Source organism: Elephantulus edwardii, unplaced genomic scaffold, assembly GCF_000299155.1.
Source record: "Elephantulus edwardii isolate Elephantulus edwardi_28Jun2011 unplaced genomic scaffold, EleEdw1.0 scaffold00062, whole genome shotgun sequence".
NCBI lineage: Eukaryota > Metazoa > Chordata > Mammalia > Macroscelidea > Macroscelididae > Elephantulus > Elephantulus edwardii.
In genome coordinates this window covers 2,994,998-3,010,696 of record NW_006399812.1, presented here as the reverse complement: position 1 = coordinate 3,010,696, position 15,699 = coordinate 2,994,998, and the positions used below count along the sequence as shown (strand labels likewise).

The window sequence follows — 15,699 nt, the reverse complement described above, 5'->3', positions numbered from 1 at the left end:
CAGAGGCAGTGCGATTGGCACAGGATAGAGCAGGGTTTAGGGCTGTTGTACATAGGGTCGCTATGAGTCGCAAACGACTGGACGGCACAGAACAACAACAACAATGATGTTATTTTGAGGATTAAGGGGTGTCTGACTCAGGCTATGGTCTTTCTGATCACTTGCTGTGCATCTGAGACCTGGACAGTGAATAAGAATGACAGAGGAAGTATTGATGCCTTTGAGCTGTGTAGTGTTGAAGAGCACTGAACATCTCATGGACTGTCAAAAAAACAAACACATCTTAGAGAAAGTGCAGCCAGAGACATATTGGTAGGAGGAGCTTAGGAGAGGAAGACCCTTAACCTGGTGGACTGACAGAATGACAGCTACAATGAACTCTAGTGTGTCAGGAAGTGTGAAGTTGGCACAGGACAGAACAGGGTTTAGATATGGTTTTCTTGGGATTGCTATTGGTCATTATTTGACTCGATGGCTCTTGACAACAGAAAAACTATTAAAGTTATTAAGCATAGTATTTGAATCTACAGTCAATGTCCATGAAAATAGTAAAGAAATCAAATACTATATTGCTTATTTCAGTTGGTTTAAGATATTTAAAAAAACACAACCTGATATATTCCAGAATTCATGTTTCACTCACTTTTCATCAGCCAAGACTTTATACTTTACAGAAAGATATGTCATGGTTTTTCTGGAAATCAGAGAAGATTGCAAAACAGTCCTTTAATAAGCATAATTAAATGACTGAAAACCTCAGAAATTAAACTTGTATCGTGTGTGGGTTTTTAAAAAAATAATACAATTAGAATTTTCTGAATTTATCCAAATTCTGAAACTGTGTGAAATTTGAGCAAAGGTAAATGAAATTGGTAGTATTAAAAACTCTACCCTTTTTTAAATGGCTTCCAGCTAGAAAATCCTGGGTCAGTAAAGAAACTGTTTCCATTTAACATTTGGCTCTACTTAGAAAGATTCTCAGCCAATTAAAAATAACACACTTTTTCCAGAAAAATCACGCATATATAAGCCTTTGAATTTACGAGATAGTAAAATTTTGAAATTTAATCTTGTTTCCCAGAATTTGGCTTAAAAAGAGCTTCAACCTCTTGTTCCTTTAGTTTAAAGAGTAAATCTTCAGAAATGGTCGATGTATGTTTTAACTTTCCCTTCCGCAGAAATACAGTAGATGTGGAATAGTAAGTTCTGTGGCTAATGGAACATCTTTTTCATGCACTCACGTAATGCCTTCTTATGCCATTCCAAACTGATTCTGGTCATAAAATTGAGAAGAGCTGTCCTCATTTTAGGGGGCTCCAGAGGCCTTATCTGTGGGGAGCTGGCTGCTAATCAAAAGCCATACCTCTCTGGCCGTTCAAATCCACCATTGACTCTTCAGGACAAAAATTGTCTATCTCCTCTCACGCAATTTACTCTTGGAAAATCCGCTGGAGGGTCAAGTATGAGTTGATTTAGACCCAGCAAAAGAGTTTGATTAAAAAAAAAATCCTATGGCTTACACACTCTGGGTATGTTGCTAGGAGGGGTTATTCCTTGGAGAGGGACATCAAGCTTGAAAAGGTGGAGTGATGGCACAGGAGAGGAAGACACGCAGGCGGTGGATTGAGAATGATTTCAGCAGTGGACAGGAATGTGTCAGAGATTGTGAGGAAGATATAGGACAGCACAGCTCTGTTTTCCATAAGGCCGCTATGTGTTATACTTAATGGCACTTAACAACAACAATAACAAATTTTACAGAGTTATAGGAATGGAGAGGAGTGAGGTAAGGCACTTTGGGCCAATGCCTTTGGAAAGGACTGTGATGAGCATTGGCATCTCGGTGATTCTCAGTCCTCAGCATAGCAGGCCACCATTTTTTGGGGTGTGTGTGTGTGTATGTGTGTGTGTGTTTTAAAATTAATTTTAATGAAAGTTTACAGAGACTTTGGATTTCCATTCATTCATTGTTGCACTTTTCTCCCTGCCCAACCTCCCCCCCCCAGTTCATTCTTCTCTTTGAAAAGTAAAAGAAAAATTCTTTCATTGTTATACAATCTCTCGCTCCAAGTACACTCCACTATGCAGCCTTCATTTTGAAAAGCAAAATTCGTTCATTGTTTTACAATCCCTCCTCCCAAGTCCACTCCGCTATGCAGCCTTCATTCTGGACTCCTGTCATGATAATACCTAATCATGTATCCCTTTTAAATTTTTTTCTCCCTCATCTGTTTCAATGCAGTATACATTATTTATCCCATCTTTCTCAGTCTCCCGCCAACCCCGGTGTCAGTCCTGTTTTACAACAGTGCAAGCCACTCTTAAGTCAGGTTAATGAGGCCTCATGCGGCCTGGTGGGGGAGGCTTGCAGTGAGCACAAGTCTCCTTGATACTGCTGCTTTGTTCCCCTGGCTGAGCAGGTACCCCTTTGCAACATAATGTGTGCGTGCATGTGTGACACATAGACATGTATACCTTGCTCTATCATTGAACTCCAAGTACTAGTGGTCAGAAAGTACAGACTTCCTACTTAAACGAGTTTAATTGAGTTATCAATGGATAAGGTCTTGGCCAAGTCCATGCATTACCTATGTCTGTATAATTAATTGAGCAGTAATTTAACTACTCCAAATTACTGAAAAGCAGTGATGTTAGTTTGAGGACGAAGGTGCTCCTTATTCAGGCTATGGTCTTTCCAATCTTGCTATGCTGCTGACAGCTGGAGAGTGAATAAGGATGACAGGAGAAATTGCTTTTATTTGAATTGTGTTGTTGGAGAAGAGTGCTGAAAATACTATAAGCTGCTGAAAGATCAAACAGATATGTCTTGGAGAATGTGCAGCCAGAGTGCTCCTTGGAGGCAAAGATGATTCAGTTTTGCCTCACAAACTTTGTGCATGTTAGGAAAGGTTATTCATTGGAGCGAGATATCATGCTTGAGGAGGTGGAGGGATGGCAAAACAGAGGAAGATCCTCGACTAGGTGGATTGACACAGTGACTGCAGCAATGGGCTCAAGTGTGTCAGAGCTTGGGAGGACGGCATAGGGTAGGGCAGGGTTCATATCTGGTGTCCACAGGGTCTTTATGAATCGTAACAACAGCAACATACAATTGAGAAGAACGCATGAGCAGTGCAAATGTTTAATCCATGCAGTTGCTAACCATAATTAAAAGTCAAAGCAAGCCTATTTACAGACAAACACAAGTTAGATGAAAGTATCTTCATATATAATGGTTAACCTTGTCTTTAAAGGCTTTTATATATAGTAAAAAAATACCTTCCAGGGAGGAATATATGTATATTGCATACCACTTCTAACCAAAAGAGCAGAAGCTTAAGTCTACCCAGAAGCCTAAAAAGAAATAAACAAGAGTTTACTTTTGGTTGTTGTTGTTGTGTACCATAGAATATGAACAGACCCATAGCTGACCCTCTGGTGGGTTTCCAGAGGCAGTTAATTAAACTGGAGGAGATCGAGCATCTGACCTTGAACTGCATGCCTTTGAGACTGCAGCGCCACTTTTTGCTACTAGGCCACCTAGATAGAAAGATAGATAGATAGATGATAGATAGATAGATAGATAGATAGATAGATAGATAGATAGATAGATGATAGATGTTAAGTTAGCTGACTTAAAGAAGGAATCAGAGAGAATGAGAGAAAGCTTAATGCAGCTTTATTAAAGAGGGGTGGGAATAGGGAAGCTCCGGGGTGAGGTTCCTCATTCTGAGGATGCAGCATGAGAAAATGACACTCTTGAGGGGATTGGGGAGCGGTTTAGGCCAGGCTGAATAGCTAGGATTTTACCTTGCTCTCCCCACCCCGAGAAAAGCAAGCCTGCCAGATCCTCCCCCCTCCCTTGGAGATAGACAGAAAAACCAGACAAGGATAAAAGGAAGTCTAGAAACTAAAGATAATAGGACATCGCAGCTACAACAAGTTCCAGGATTCAACTGCTGAACAGGAATACTGATGCCCCCAGGATAGCCCCCCTCCACACCCAACCCAGAAATCTAAGACCAAAAGGATAAACACCAGACCTCCCTCCCTGGTCAGTGCTGACAATGCATTGAGAGCCTCCACCCACCGTCAATGAGGCAAATATGAAATAAAAGTCCATTTACTATACACTTGGCTCCAGTTGGTTTTAGACCAAGCGGGTGGTGGGACCTTTCAGTTTATACACGGATAGAATCATTCTTGGATGATTGATGGGATGGGAAGGAAGGGAGGAGGGAGTAAAATTGAATGGATAAGTTGAGGGAAAATCAAGGCACTATATAAGGGGTTGATTAGATGCTAATTACATTAACCAGTTGTAATTAATATTATTGAAACAAGATGTGTAGAAACGATTCCATGAAAAACCACTATCATCTGTAAACTTACATTCAAATATAAAGAAATAATTATCAAAATATGCCTGCAGGTGTCAGAGACAGACTATAAAGATCAAGACATGCTTGCATTGATCAAGGTGCAAAGATTACGATATTCTAGGAAACTTGTGGGTCACCAAAGCCTACTCTCTATGATTTCCCCTCCATATTTGATTTCCAGTTATTATTAAGAATCCTTTATTAAAACAATGTATACGAACTTCGTAAGATAGTCAGTATGAAATAAAAATTTCATTTTAAAAAAAGAAGTCTTTGTAAGCAATTTTATGTAACTACCAACCAATCATGGTTTATTTCAATCTGTTCTTCCTGTTCATTTACAGATCTCTGGAGATGAAAAGTATATGGGAACACTCAGTGGGCTGCTTTGACTTTGTGTTTCTCTAGTTTAAACTGGTAGCTTTGTGGAAAGAATTGAGCTGCCAACCCAAAGGCTTGAGGTTTCAATCTACTAGCTAGCTCTTCCTTGGGGAAAAGATGGGAAATATCCTCTCATAAAATTTATTGCCTCTGAAAACCCACTGCAGGGTCATCTATGGGCCCATTCTGACTTGATGGTATACAACAATAACTCCCACAATAAACTCTTCTTCGGCTAGAATTGTTCAACCAGGTGTTTTCTCTTTGGCAAATATTTCAACACCTTCAAGAGGACACTTAGAAACTCAACAGGCCTATGTTGCAGCTAGAAAAAACTCAACACCACAGCCAGACTTATTTATAGTTTACTTCTACCTTTTCCACACCTCTTGGATTATCCTTAGAAACACCTTGAAATAAAACTAGTGTTTACTGAGGAAAAGATATGTGGAAGCAGAGACACAGGGACAGAAATAGCTTTCAGAGGAAATTGTACAAATTTATTAATTTATTACAAAATGTCCACTCACAGAAAAACACAAGAAAACTTTTATACTTTTTTTTGTATTTGGGAAAGGAACTGGTGTCTCAGATACAAAATAATTTACACATAATCCATATAATTTTATTTTATATAGAAATAGGTCATTATTACAACAGCTGTACAATTCACTACACTTCGTATTATAATTACATAAATTCTTCTCTTTAGAAACATCTCAACATAACAAAACATACAAAAAAAGCAAAGTGCATTTTTAAAAGGAAAATCCAATCCTCAGGATAATTATGAGAGATATGTAGAAAGATGCAGCATTCTCACTCAAAGGGCCAACATGTGGTGGGGTTACCTCAGAGACCTGGGGTCCTGTAGGCCTGCCTGGCTTATGGAACTCTCCCTTCATATCCTAATTGTTTTCTACAGAATTCTGGAACATCAGCTGCATGATTGTGCTTTGTGTCCACATCTATAGTTGTGATTAATGAAGTAAACAGGAAGTCCAGTGTTACATTTAGTGGGGAAAAATATCCACTAGGACAGCTGTGGGATGATGTGTCCCATTAGGCTTTAGGCCAATGGGTGTGGACCTGCAGCTTGATTAGTAACGACCAGTTCTACTATCTGATTGATGGGCTCTCTGTATTAGTGGAGTCCCTGAAATGAAGTCAAGGGACCTTATTCATTTCTTTAAACAGAAAGTGCCTAAGTTATTTCCTCTGTGCAGCTGTGCAAATGAAAAAAAAAACACAATTTAAAAATAATGAAAAATAATCTCTTTATCCTCTTTCTCTCTTTCTCTCCAACACATCTCTGACCTGGTGCTTCTCCAATGCAAAGGGAAGATGATAGAGAGTGTGAAGACCGACTAGCTGGTGTGGGCGAGCCACAGCCCGCTAGAGTGACCGGGTGCTCTTGGGAGGATGCAGTGAGAGGTGCCATGGAAGGTAAACTGAGGAATAATGCTTATGGGGCACGAGGTTCACGACCAAGTATGGCTGTAGGGTGTGTAGAGGGCAGGGCCAGCGCCCCCCATTGTTCCCACTGGACCAGCCCCAGCACTTGGGATTGCAACCCTCAAGGAATTCTGGGATGTATTCCATGTGCATGAAAGTCAAGGGTGTAGTTTAAACTCTCCCCAACTCCTGTGGCCACCCCGCCCCTTGTCCATTGGTTAAAGCTGACTGTGACCTGACTGATGCATCAGGACACTATCGTGGTGGCTGCTGGAGGCCGGGCTCCGACAGACTGCTGACCCTTCTGGGTGGGTGTGGGTGCTGGGGCTGTGGCGGGGGTGCTGGGTGGTAGCTCAGGGTCCCTGGCGGTTGTGAGTAGGTGGGTAGAAGCAGCGAGTCCTGCTGTTCACTGTGCAAAGAGGTTGGCGTCTGTACCTGGGAAAAGAAAGGGGGAAGAGTGGGTTGCAGAGATGGTGCTAAGATTGAACAGCCCCTCAGCTCTTGCCCAGGGGGTTGTGCAGTCAGGTGATGGGACTTCCCTCAGCTGGCTTGTCACTGGAGATCCTGGTGGGATAGGGACAAAGGAAACAGAAACACCCCCTGATGCTGTCAGTTTGAAGGATTTCAAGAATAGGGTGAGCTGTGAAGTCAAACTCTGGTGGCTTGAAAGGCTCCTGCTGGCCCGGGGGAAGAGGGCAGAGTCTGGACAGTAGGGTTCTGAATGCTGAAACTACAGATCATCTCTAGGACAGATCATCAATGCACATTCCATCTGGATAATTTTCGCCAATGGTCCATGACCCCATCACTACATCTAAAATACTGCCATTGCAGGCCTCAGCTAGCCGACATCTTTATGTGAAGTTTAGAAGCTTCAGCTCTTCTAGCTCTAACTTTGCAGCCGTCAACTTTCATTTCTTACTAATTCCTTCCATCGGGAGCTCTGGCGGCCTAGTAGTAAGAAGCTGCACTGTAATGCTGAAGGCATGTGGTTCGAATCCACCAGCTGCTCCATGGGAGAAGGATGGGCAATCTCGTCCCATGAGATTAACTGCCTCTGAAAACCTGCTGGAGAGTCAGCTATGGATTGGTTGTGATGCAATGGCAACAACAACACATGGAACTCTGGTGGCCTAGTAGTAGTAGTAGGAGCTGCACTTTCAACCTGAAGGCACACAGTTCAAATCCACCTGCCGCTCCATGGGAGAAAGACAGGCAATCTTCTGGGTGATTTACTTCCTCTGAAAACCTGATTGAGAGTCGGCTATGAGTCAGTTCTGACTTGACAATACACAACAACAATCCCTTCCATATGGAGCTCTGGTGGTTTAGCAGTAAGGGATTGTGCAGCCAACCAAAAGGCACAAGGTTCAAATCCACGAGAAAAAAAAAATCCACCAGAAAAAGATGTATACTCGCCGCTTGTGCAATTTACTGCCTCTGAAAATCTGCTGGAGTTTCAGCTATGAGTCAGTTCTGACTTGATGGTACATAACAACAACAACAAAAATGTTGTTGTTATGTGCCGTCGAGTCGCTTACGACTCACAGCGACCCTATATACAACAGTCCTAAACTTTGCTCTGTTCTGTGCCAATCACGCTGTCTCCGACTCACCCACCCTGATTACCCCAGTCACTGAATCAATCCACCTCATAGGGGGCCTTCCCCTCCTGCGCTGTCCCTCCACCCTCCCAAGCATGATGTCCCTTTCCAAGGACCCGTCCCTCCTGGCAACATGTCCAAAGTATGTCAAACGAAGCCCCAGAATCCTTGCCTCCAAGGAGCCGCCCGGTTTAACCCTCTCCAGGATAATGTGTTTGTTTTCCTAGCAGTCCATGGTACCCTCAACACTCTTCTCTAGCACCACAGATCAAAGGCATCAATTCTCCTTCTATCCTTCTTAGTCATTGTCCAACTCTGATGCATAACAAGTGATACCAAAGACCATCACCTGTATCAGAGAGAGAGACACCATTGCTCTTCAGTACTTTGGAGAGGTCCCTAACAGCAGACTTTCCCATCACAATGACCAAAATAGACAGTGAAAAAGAAAAAAAAATCCAGTCAAAAAAATAGGAGTCTTCCAGAGGCTCAGCTCTGTGCGGGACTAGCACAACCTTGAAAGCAGGCTCAAAAGTCTTGGATGTGAGACTACCGGGGGCAAAGCCCTGGCCTCCCTCTACCCCTAGCTCAGCCTCACTCGCACCTGCAGGAAGTGTTGTGGCTGCGGCTGGGCCTGTGCAGGCTGCAAGGGTGACGGCTGGGAGGCGGAAAAGCTGGGGTGAAGCACCGCTTGTCCCATCAGCAGGACGGGGGTCGAGGCGCTGCTGCTGGAGCTGTGCACGTCTGCATTCTGAAACACTGCCTGGCTCTGCTGATACCTGTTTGGGAAGGAGAAAACAGAGCTTGGAGAAAGAAGTGCTGGTGATAACCGCCCATTAGCAAGAGGGAGTTAGTCCCAATACCAGTTGTCATTGAACTTGCTGCATCTCATTGTGACAATGCGTATGCCAAAGGAGAACTGTATTCTCTCTGAAGTTTTCAAGGGGTGGCTTCTTAGACACTGAGGCCTTCTTAAGTTCCTCTGGGTGGATTCAAACCTCCAATTTTTGGTAACAACTAAGCACATCAATCGTTTGTATCACCCAAGACTACATAAGGGGTGGGAGGGAAACCATTTAGGAAAGTTTTCAGAGATTATTGACAAGAACTGGATATTTAAAGACAGTAAAGAAAAAAAATATACATACATACACACACACACACACACACAAACACACATATATATGTATATATATGGAACATATGGAAGGTCTGTGTCTTGCATTATAACTTTTATTTTCAGAGCTGTTCTTTCTCTCCAAAGGATAATCTACAATAGTCACTGAGAGTTCTAAATGTCCCCTGAAGAGGCGTCTGTGTGTGTGTTTGTGTGTTGGAGGCAGGCCCTGATGCCACCAGAGATGGAGCAGTGAGGTCATGTCTGGAAGAGACGTGAAGGGTTGGTTGAGGGTATCAATTATTGGGTTGAACTATTATAAAAAGAGGCTTCTACACAGATAGAATCAATCTTGGAGGTTTAACATGGATGGGAAGGGAGGGAGAGGGAATGAAAATAAATAGTTGAGTGACAGGAATAGCAATACACAATAAGGGGCTGATTAGACATTGTAATTCATTAATTATATTCATCAGTGATAATTATTATTATTATAAAACAAAATGTCAATGAATGATTATATGAAAAACTGAAAGGATATGCCAACCTTCACTCAAATTAAAAAATTAATTTTAAAAAATATGAAGTTAACTGAAAATTAGCCCTCCCAGAGTAAAGAACTTTCATTTTTGTCTGGATTTGTCACCTTTTAAGCATCTTTGAAATCTCTCTGTCCACTTTATGCAGATAACTTAGTAAGAACAGGAAAAAAACCAAAAAACCCAAATTGACCCAAGGCTTGAGAGAGAACTGTGAAGAAAGTCCTATGCATTGTGGGACCCTCTCATTGGTCCAGGACCTGGGAGAGGAACAGGAAGCAGGGCGCCACTGAGATGAGAGGCCAGCCACAGTGGGGAGACTCCGGCAGTCATCAAGGACCCTGAAGGGGGCTTGTACCCTGGGGTTAGGTCCTGCGTGTGTGCCTTTGTGAAGATGACCTGGCCTCTGCCCTTGGATGATTCGTAGTGACCCCATGTGACAGGACAGAACTGTGCATAGGGCTTCCTTGGTGGCAATACTTATAGAAGCAGATTGCCGGATCTTTCTCTTGAGTGGATTACAAATTGCCCACCTTTTAGTTAGCAGCTGAACATGTAACTGTTGTGCTACTAAGTTTCCTCACCCTAATCCTTATGAGGCTTAATTTCCTTATGGGTTAAAGTGGACAGTGGTCCTACACTCTTGGGTTTTCAGATGAAATGAAGTTATGTGAATGGAAGAAATGCTTAGTAACCAGCTGCTTTTACTGTGGTATCTATTATTACTGGCTGACAGAGCGTCTGGAGGGACTTCTTGGGGACAGTAGTTGGTGGGGGGCTAGGTAGCTTGGCAAGTGTTTCCAAAGTGCAAATTGGTGGATTTTAGACACAAATGAAACATGCGTTTTTGTTTAAAAAGATATCTGTGAGACATTTCAAATTCTGCCTCTTTGTGAAAGCTAGAAACGATTTTCCAGCACCTTTCCAGTATGCCCCCTCTGTCTTTAGTAATCTTTGTCCCTGGTAATTAAACAGCAGAGCAGGCTGCTTCTGGTCCTAGGCGTACAAATGCAGAGAAGACAGTAAAGAGAACGGAGGACGCTGCATGTCTGGGATGAAGGAGGTTTTCACATCTGCAGGGGTTCAGAGTCCTGCGATAGAACATGGGAGCTGCAGGTGAACATCTGCTGCCTGCCCAAGGCATCCTGCAGGAGGGACTGGGACTAACTCTACTAGGGATGCAACAGGGTCAAGGCCCTTGGGTAACGTGGGGTGGCTGTGCGGTGGAATATATGCCCTGGTAGTGGGTTTGGCTACTGAAGGTGAAGAAATCCAAAGAGAATGACAACCTGGGCATATAATTAATGCTTCATTTGAATCTTGTCTTAAGCAGGGAGTGTTGTTTGTTTTTTTTAAAATATTTTTTTATTTGAATGAAAGTTTACAAATGACATTAACTTCATTTGATCATTCATACACATTTTTGTTTAAAATATTCATTATGATTGATTAATGTAATTATTTACAATGTTAGATCAACTCCTTACTGTATATTGCATTTTCTTTCATCCAACTTATTTTTACTCTTCTCTCTTTCCTTTTCCAGCTCTGCTAAACATTCAAGAATAAAACTTTCTGTAGCTTTTTATAATAGTGGCCTTATCCCATATTTGTCTTTTAGTGACTGATTTATGCAGCTTAGCGTAATTTGTTCTGGATTCATCCACACAGTTCAGGAGATGTGGCTGTGTCTGCTGACATGGTCTGGCTTGAGGAGTGGCAGGAGAAAAGTTAAAGGGAAAAAAATCCTCTTACATGGCATGGGCACGCTTGAAAATCAGGCTGGAGAGCAAAACTGATCGTGAGAACTACCGGCCCAGGCAGGGGACAGTGCTGCCAGCCGGTGACCATTCACATGCAGGCCTCTGCCTTTCCCTCCCCCCAGGCCACGTACTTGACCTGCCGTCCAGGCCTGCTGATCTCCGACGATGGCCTGGCTTCACAGGACCCGGGCATCATGGGCTGGATGGGTTGGCTCAGCAACAGTCTGTAGTGGAGGAAGAGACACGCGGAAACACATCAACCCTTGCCTTACTCAGCACGTGCCCAGTCTGGCTGATCCTAATCCCTGTCCCCTCGGCTCTGTTCTCAGTGCACAATGACCACAGTGGTCTCTTTCTAGAGACCATCTCGTGCTGCTTCAAGCCCCGCCATCAGAGATGCTCCTCTGCTGTTCTATTTCTGACTGATGAGAACACACGAGGAAGGCCTTCTCCTTCACTAGCCCAGATAAACCGCAGAGACTGTTAGCTCTGAATGCCTTTTCTCTGCCTCATTGGCAGAAGAAAGGAAAGCTGAATTAGAGTATGTGAAAACAAGTCTTGGTGGTCCTGGGACAGGGGAGGTGTATGTACCTGAGCTGCCGATCATGGCTGAAGTCTGGGCTGGGCTGGCACTGACTGGCATCCTGGGCGGTGGAGGCAGGCGTGGTCAGGGTCAAGGCTGGCGGGAGCACTGCGGCAGCATTGCTGAACGGGGACGCCAAGCTGCTCACGGGATGGCCACTTCCCTGCAAGATCTGTGAGCTTCGCATCTGCTTTGGACCCTGAAGCATCATTTTCATGAGAAAGGTAAAAGTGAGACTCCACTCAGGTGTGGGTTCTCCAGGGAACCTTCCTGGAACCTCTCGCAGCTCACTCTGGCCATTACTCTACCTCACCAGTAGAGGGCGCGCCTGAGCAGACGATAACTCACTGAGACTCCATACGTGTCATAGTGGAACTATGTCTCCATAGAGTTTTCAGTGATTGAGGTTTTTAAAAGCAGAGAAAGAGGCTTTTCTGTGAGGTGCCCTGGGGGGCGGGAAGGGGGGAACTTGAACCTCCAATCTTTAATTTAGAAAGTACATTCCTTAACTTTCTGTACTACCCAGGGATTCCTCCTTCAATTTAGGACTGAAAAAATGTTATTTTGATCTTACAACCCTCAACCCACTGAGTTGAGAGCACCCCAAGGATCCTTTGATGGTGTTGGGTTCTTAGAAAAGAACACAACCATGAAGTATATGCTTCCTCACACATTCCACCCAGCACTCCAGGACCTCCTTGTCATTTCCTCAATCATCGGGACAACCACTGCCTCGGAGCCTTTATATTTGCAGGCCCCTCTCCTCTCTGCAACATTCTCCCCTTGATACTGAGAACGCTCATTCTCTCACTCGAGTTTTTCTCATGTCCCCTTCTCATCGAAGCCCTTTCTGCCTACCCAGTGTAAAGACACAATCATTGGCCATGATTACCAGTGTAAGACACTCCACTGACATTTGATGGCTCCTGTTTGTTTCTCTCTCAGTGCTTAGAATTTAATGCCTAGTCTGCAGGGGGTGCTCAAGAAATACTTGTTGAATGAAATAAGAAGAAAAAGAAAAGAATGCAGGAATGGGCTTGGATTTGCCTTGAATTTTCTGTTTAATTAATTAATCACCACATGCTGTAATATGTACCAACAGCTCAACTCAGTGCCATCCAGGCAAAATGGACTCATAGCTGACCCAGAAGTGGGTTTTCAGAGGCTGTAAATCATTTGGAAGAAGACTGTCCACCTTTCTCCCGTGGAGCCAGAGGGGCACTGTCCTTGGATTAGCAGTGCAACTCCCTGTGGACTACATCACCCGAATTATATATGCACTGCTGTTGTTATGTACCTTGGAGGTGGAACCTATTTATAGCTGAACCTCCAGCAGGTTTTCAGAGGCAGTAAATTGCACAGGAGGAGAATATTCATCATTCTCTTGTACAGCAGATGGTGAATTTGAACCCTGTGCCTTTGGGTTGGCAATGCAACTCCTTATCACTAGGCCATCACAGTTACTTTATGTATGTGTAGCTTTTCTAAAACCTTTTAATAGAAAAATTGAACCAGACCCACTGTCTCCAAGTCAATTCTGATGTATGCTGATTATCCATCCAATTTCCGAGGCTGTAAGTCTTAATGACAGGAGACTTGCTATCTTTTAACATCAGACAATATAATCCTGCTTCCTTTTTTCTTTTACAAAACTTTTTTTGGCTATGCTTAATTATTTTTCTAACAAGCTTTAGAATAAAAAGTTTTAAAATGTATTTTAAGACCTTTTAAAAAGAGTGAAACCCTTAAATTTGGGTAAAAATGGCCTAGCCTCCCTTGTCTATGCCCTTGTCCACACTGTGCTGTAAAGAACCTGTTTCTGTTTCTTGATCCCCTATTAGATTAAAAACTCCTGGAGATTAAGGACAACCTCTGTGTGTGTGTATGTGTGTGTTACTGTAAGAGAGAGAATGTAATGTGTGTCTGTGTGTGTCTGACATACTTTCAGAAATCATTCAAAGACCATGGATCACAAACAGACATGTGTCATTGGAAAAATCTGCTGTAAAGGACTTCTCCAAAGTGCTTAAGAGCAAGGGTGTCAGTTTAAAACTAAGGTGCACCTGATTCAAGTCATCATCTTTTCAAATTCTTGCTATGCTTCTGAAAGCTGGACAATGAATAAGATGGCAGAAGACGACTTGATGCCTTTGAAATGTGTTGAAGAAGAACACGGAATATCCCATGGACGGCCAAGAGAACAAATAAATCTGCGGGAAAGTGCAGCCAAGGGTTCCTTAGAGGCAAGGATTGGTTAGTCTCACATACTTGGGGCATGTTGTCAGGAAAGGCCCATCCTTGGAAAACAGACATTGAACTGGGAAAGGTGGAGGGTCAACAAAAGAAAGGACATCCTCAGCGTGATGGATCGACAGTGACTACACCAGTGGGTTCAAGTGTATCAGGAGATGAGGATGGCCCAGGCTAGGGTGAAGCTCATGTCTGATACTCACAGGGACACTAGGAGTGGCAGTCAACTCGATGGCACCTAACCACAACAACATGGATCAAAATTGTCAACTCCATTGTGCGTGGGGTTATCTGACTGCACAGCAACTAACAACAGCACACAGATTTCCTTTCTTGCTTGACTACACTGGTATAACCGGCACCCCAATGACTAGAAGTGAGGGTTGACATCTTCCAGGGAAATGTATGCAGACTTTCACAATTAAGCATTGTTTTAGCAAGGAGAAAATTTTATCCACATTTATCTGAGCACTTTTTATCGCAAATGGGTGTTGAATTTTATCAGCTGGTATTAAGTTAAGGACAGCTCTCATTCATCTTTGTTTACTGGAGGCTTGGTGAGTAACAGGCGGCTAGGAATCTATAAAAGCATGTATGAATATGAGGTTGAGAAGTGCAGGAATCTTTGATATTTCCTGTCTTCCAGCCGGTGGCCTGCTAGGACCAGGGGCATGGGACTTCTTTGTTGTTGTTAGCTTCCATAAAGTCAACTACAACTCATAGCACCCTAGAAACAGCTGATCTGAACCCTGTCTTATCCTGTGTCCTCCTTATATTCCTTGACACATGAGCCCATTGCTACAGACCCCGTTTCCATCTTGTTGAAGTCAGTCTTCCTCTCCTTCTCTGTGTCTCCACCTTTCCAAGCATACTGTCCTTCTCTAAGGACTGGTCCCTCCTAACAACATGCCCTAAATATGTGAGATGAAGTTTCACTATCCTTGCCTCTAAGGAGCACCTTGGTTGCATTTTCTTCAAGACACATTTGTTTGTTCTTTTGGTATTCCATGGTATATTCAGTTCTTGAACACTATGACTCAAAGACTTCAATTCTTCTGTCATCCTTAGTCACTGTCCGACTTTCAGATGCGTAACAAGTAATTGAAAAGACCATAGCTTGGAGGAGGTGCATTTTAAGTCTTGAAATTGACATCATTCCTCCTTAGCACCTGGAGAAGTCTTTGACAGAAGATTTTTCCATTGCAACATGTCCTTTGATTTCTTCACTGCTGGAACCAAGGGTGCTGACTGTGGATCTAAGCAAGATTAAGTAGTTGACAATTTCACTCTTTCCCCATTTATCATGATGTTGCCTACTGGCTCAGTGGTGAGAATTTTTGTTTTCTTGATGTTGAGATGTAATCCATATTGACGACTACAGTCTGATCTTCTGCAGTAAGAGTTTCAAGTCCTCCTCACTTGCAGCCAGCAAGGCAATATCGTGTGCATCCTGTGGCTTGTTAATGAGACTTCCTCCAATCTTGATGCCACATTCTTCTTCATAAATTCCATAAGTAATTCATTCAGCAAACAGAAGGAATAGGTATAGAGAAAGGATATAGCCCGTATTCACAGTTTTCTTGCTTTTAAACCGTGGAGTATCCCCTTGCTGTTTGGACAACAGC

At 43.2% G+C, this 15,699-nt stretch overlaps 1 protein-coding gene across 1 annotated transcript in view; it reads right to left on the bottom strand.

Moving 5' to 3' along the window:
• Positions 1-6,473: 6,473 nt before the first annotated feature.
• NPAS2 (neuronal PAS domain protein 2) overlaps positions 6,474-15,699 on the bottom strand; it is a 122,461-nt gene continuing 113,235 nt past the window's right edge. The window contains exons 16-19 of the mRNA XM_006887859.1: positions 11,833-12,023; positions 11,373-11,465; positions 8,427-8,601; positions 6,474-6,653 (exon numbers count right to left, since the gene is read on the bottom strand). Coding sequence (XP_006887921.1) covers positions 6,474-6,653; positions 8,427-8,601; positions 11,373-11,465; positions 11,833-12,023 — 639 coding nt within the window. The remainder of the gene's footprint in view (positions 6,654-8,426; positions 8,602-11,372; positions 11,466-11,832; positions 12,024-15,699) is intronic.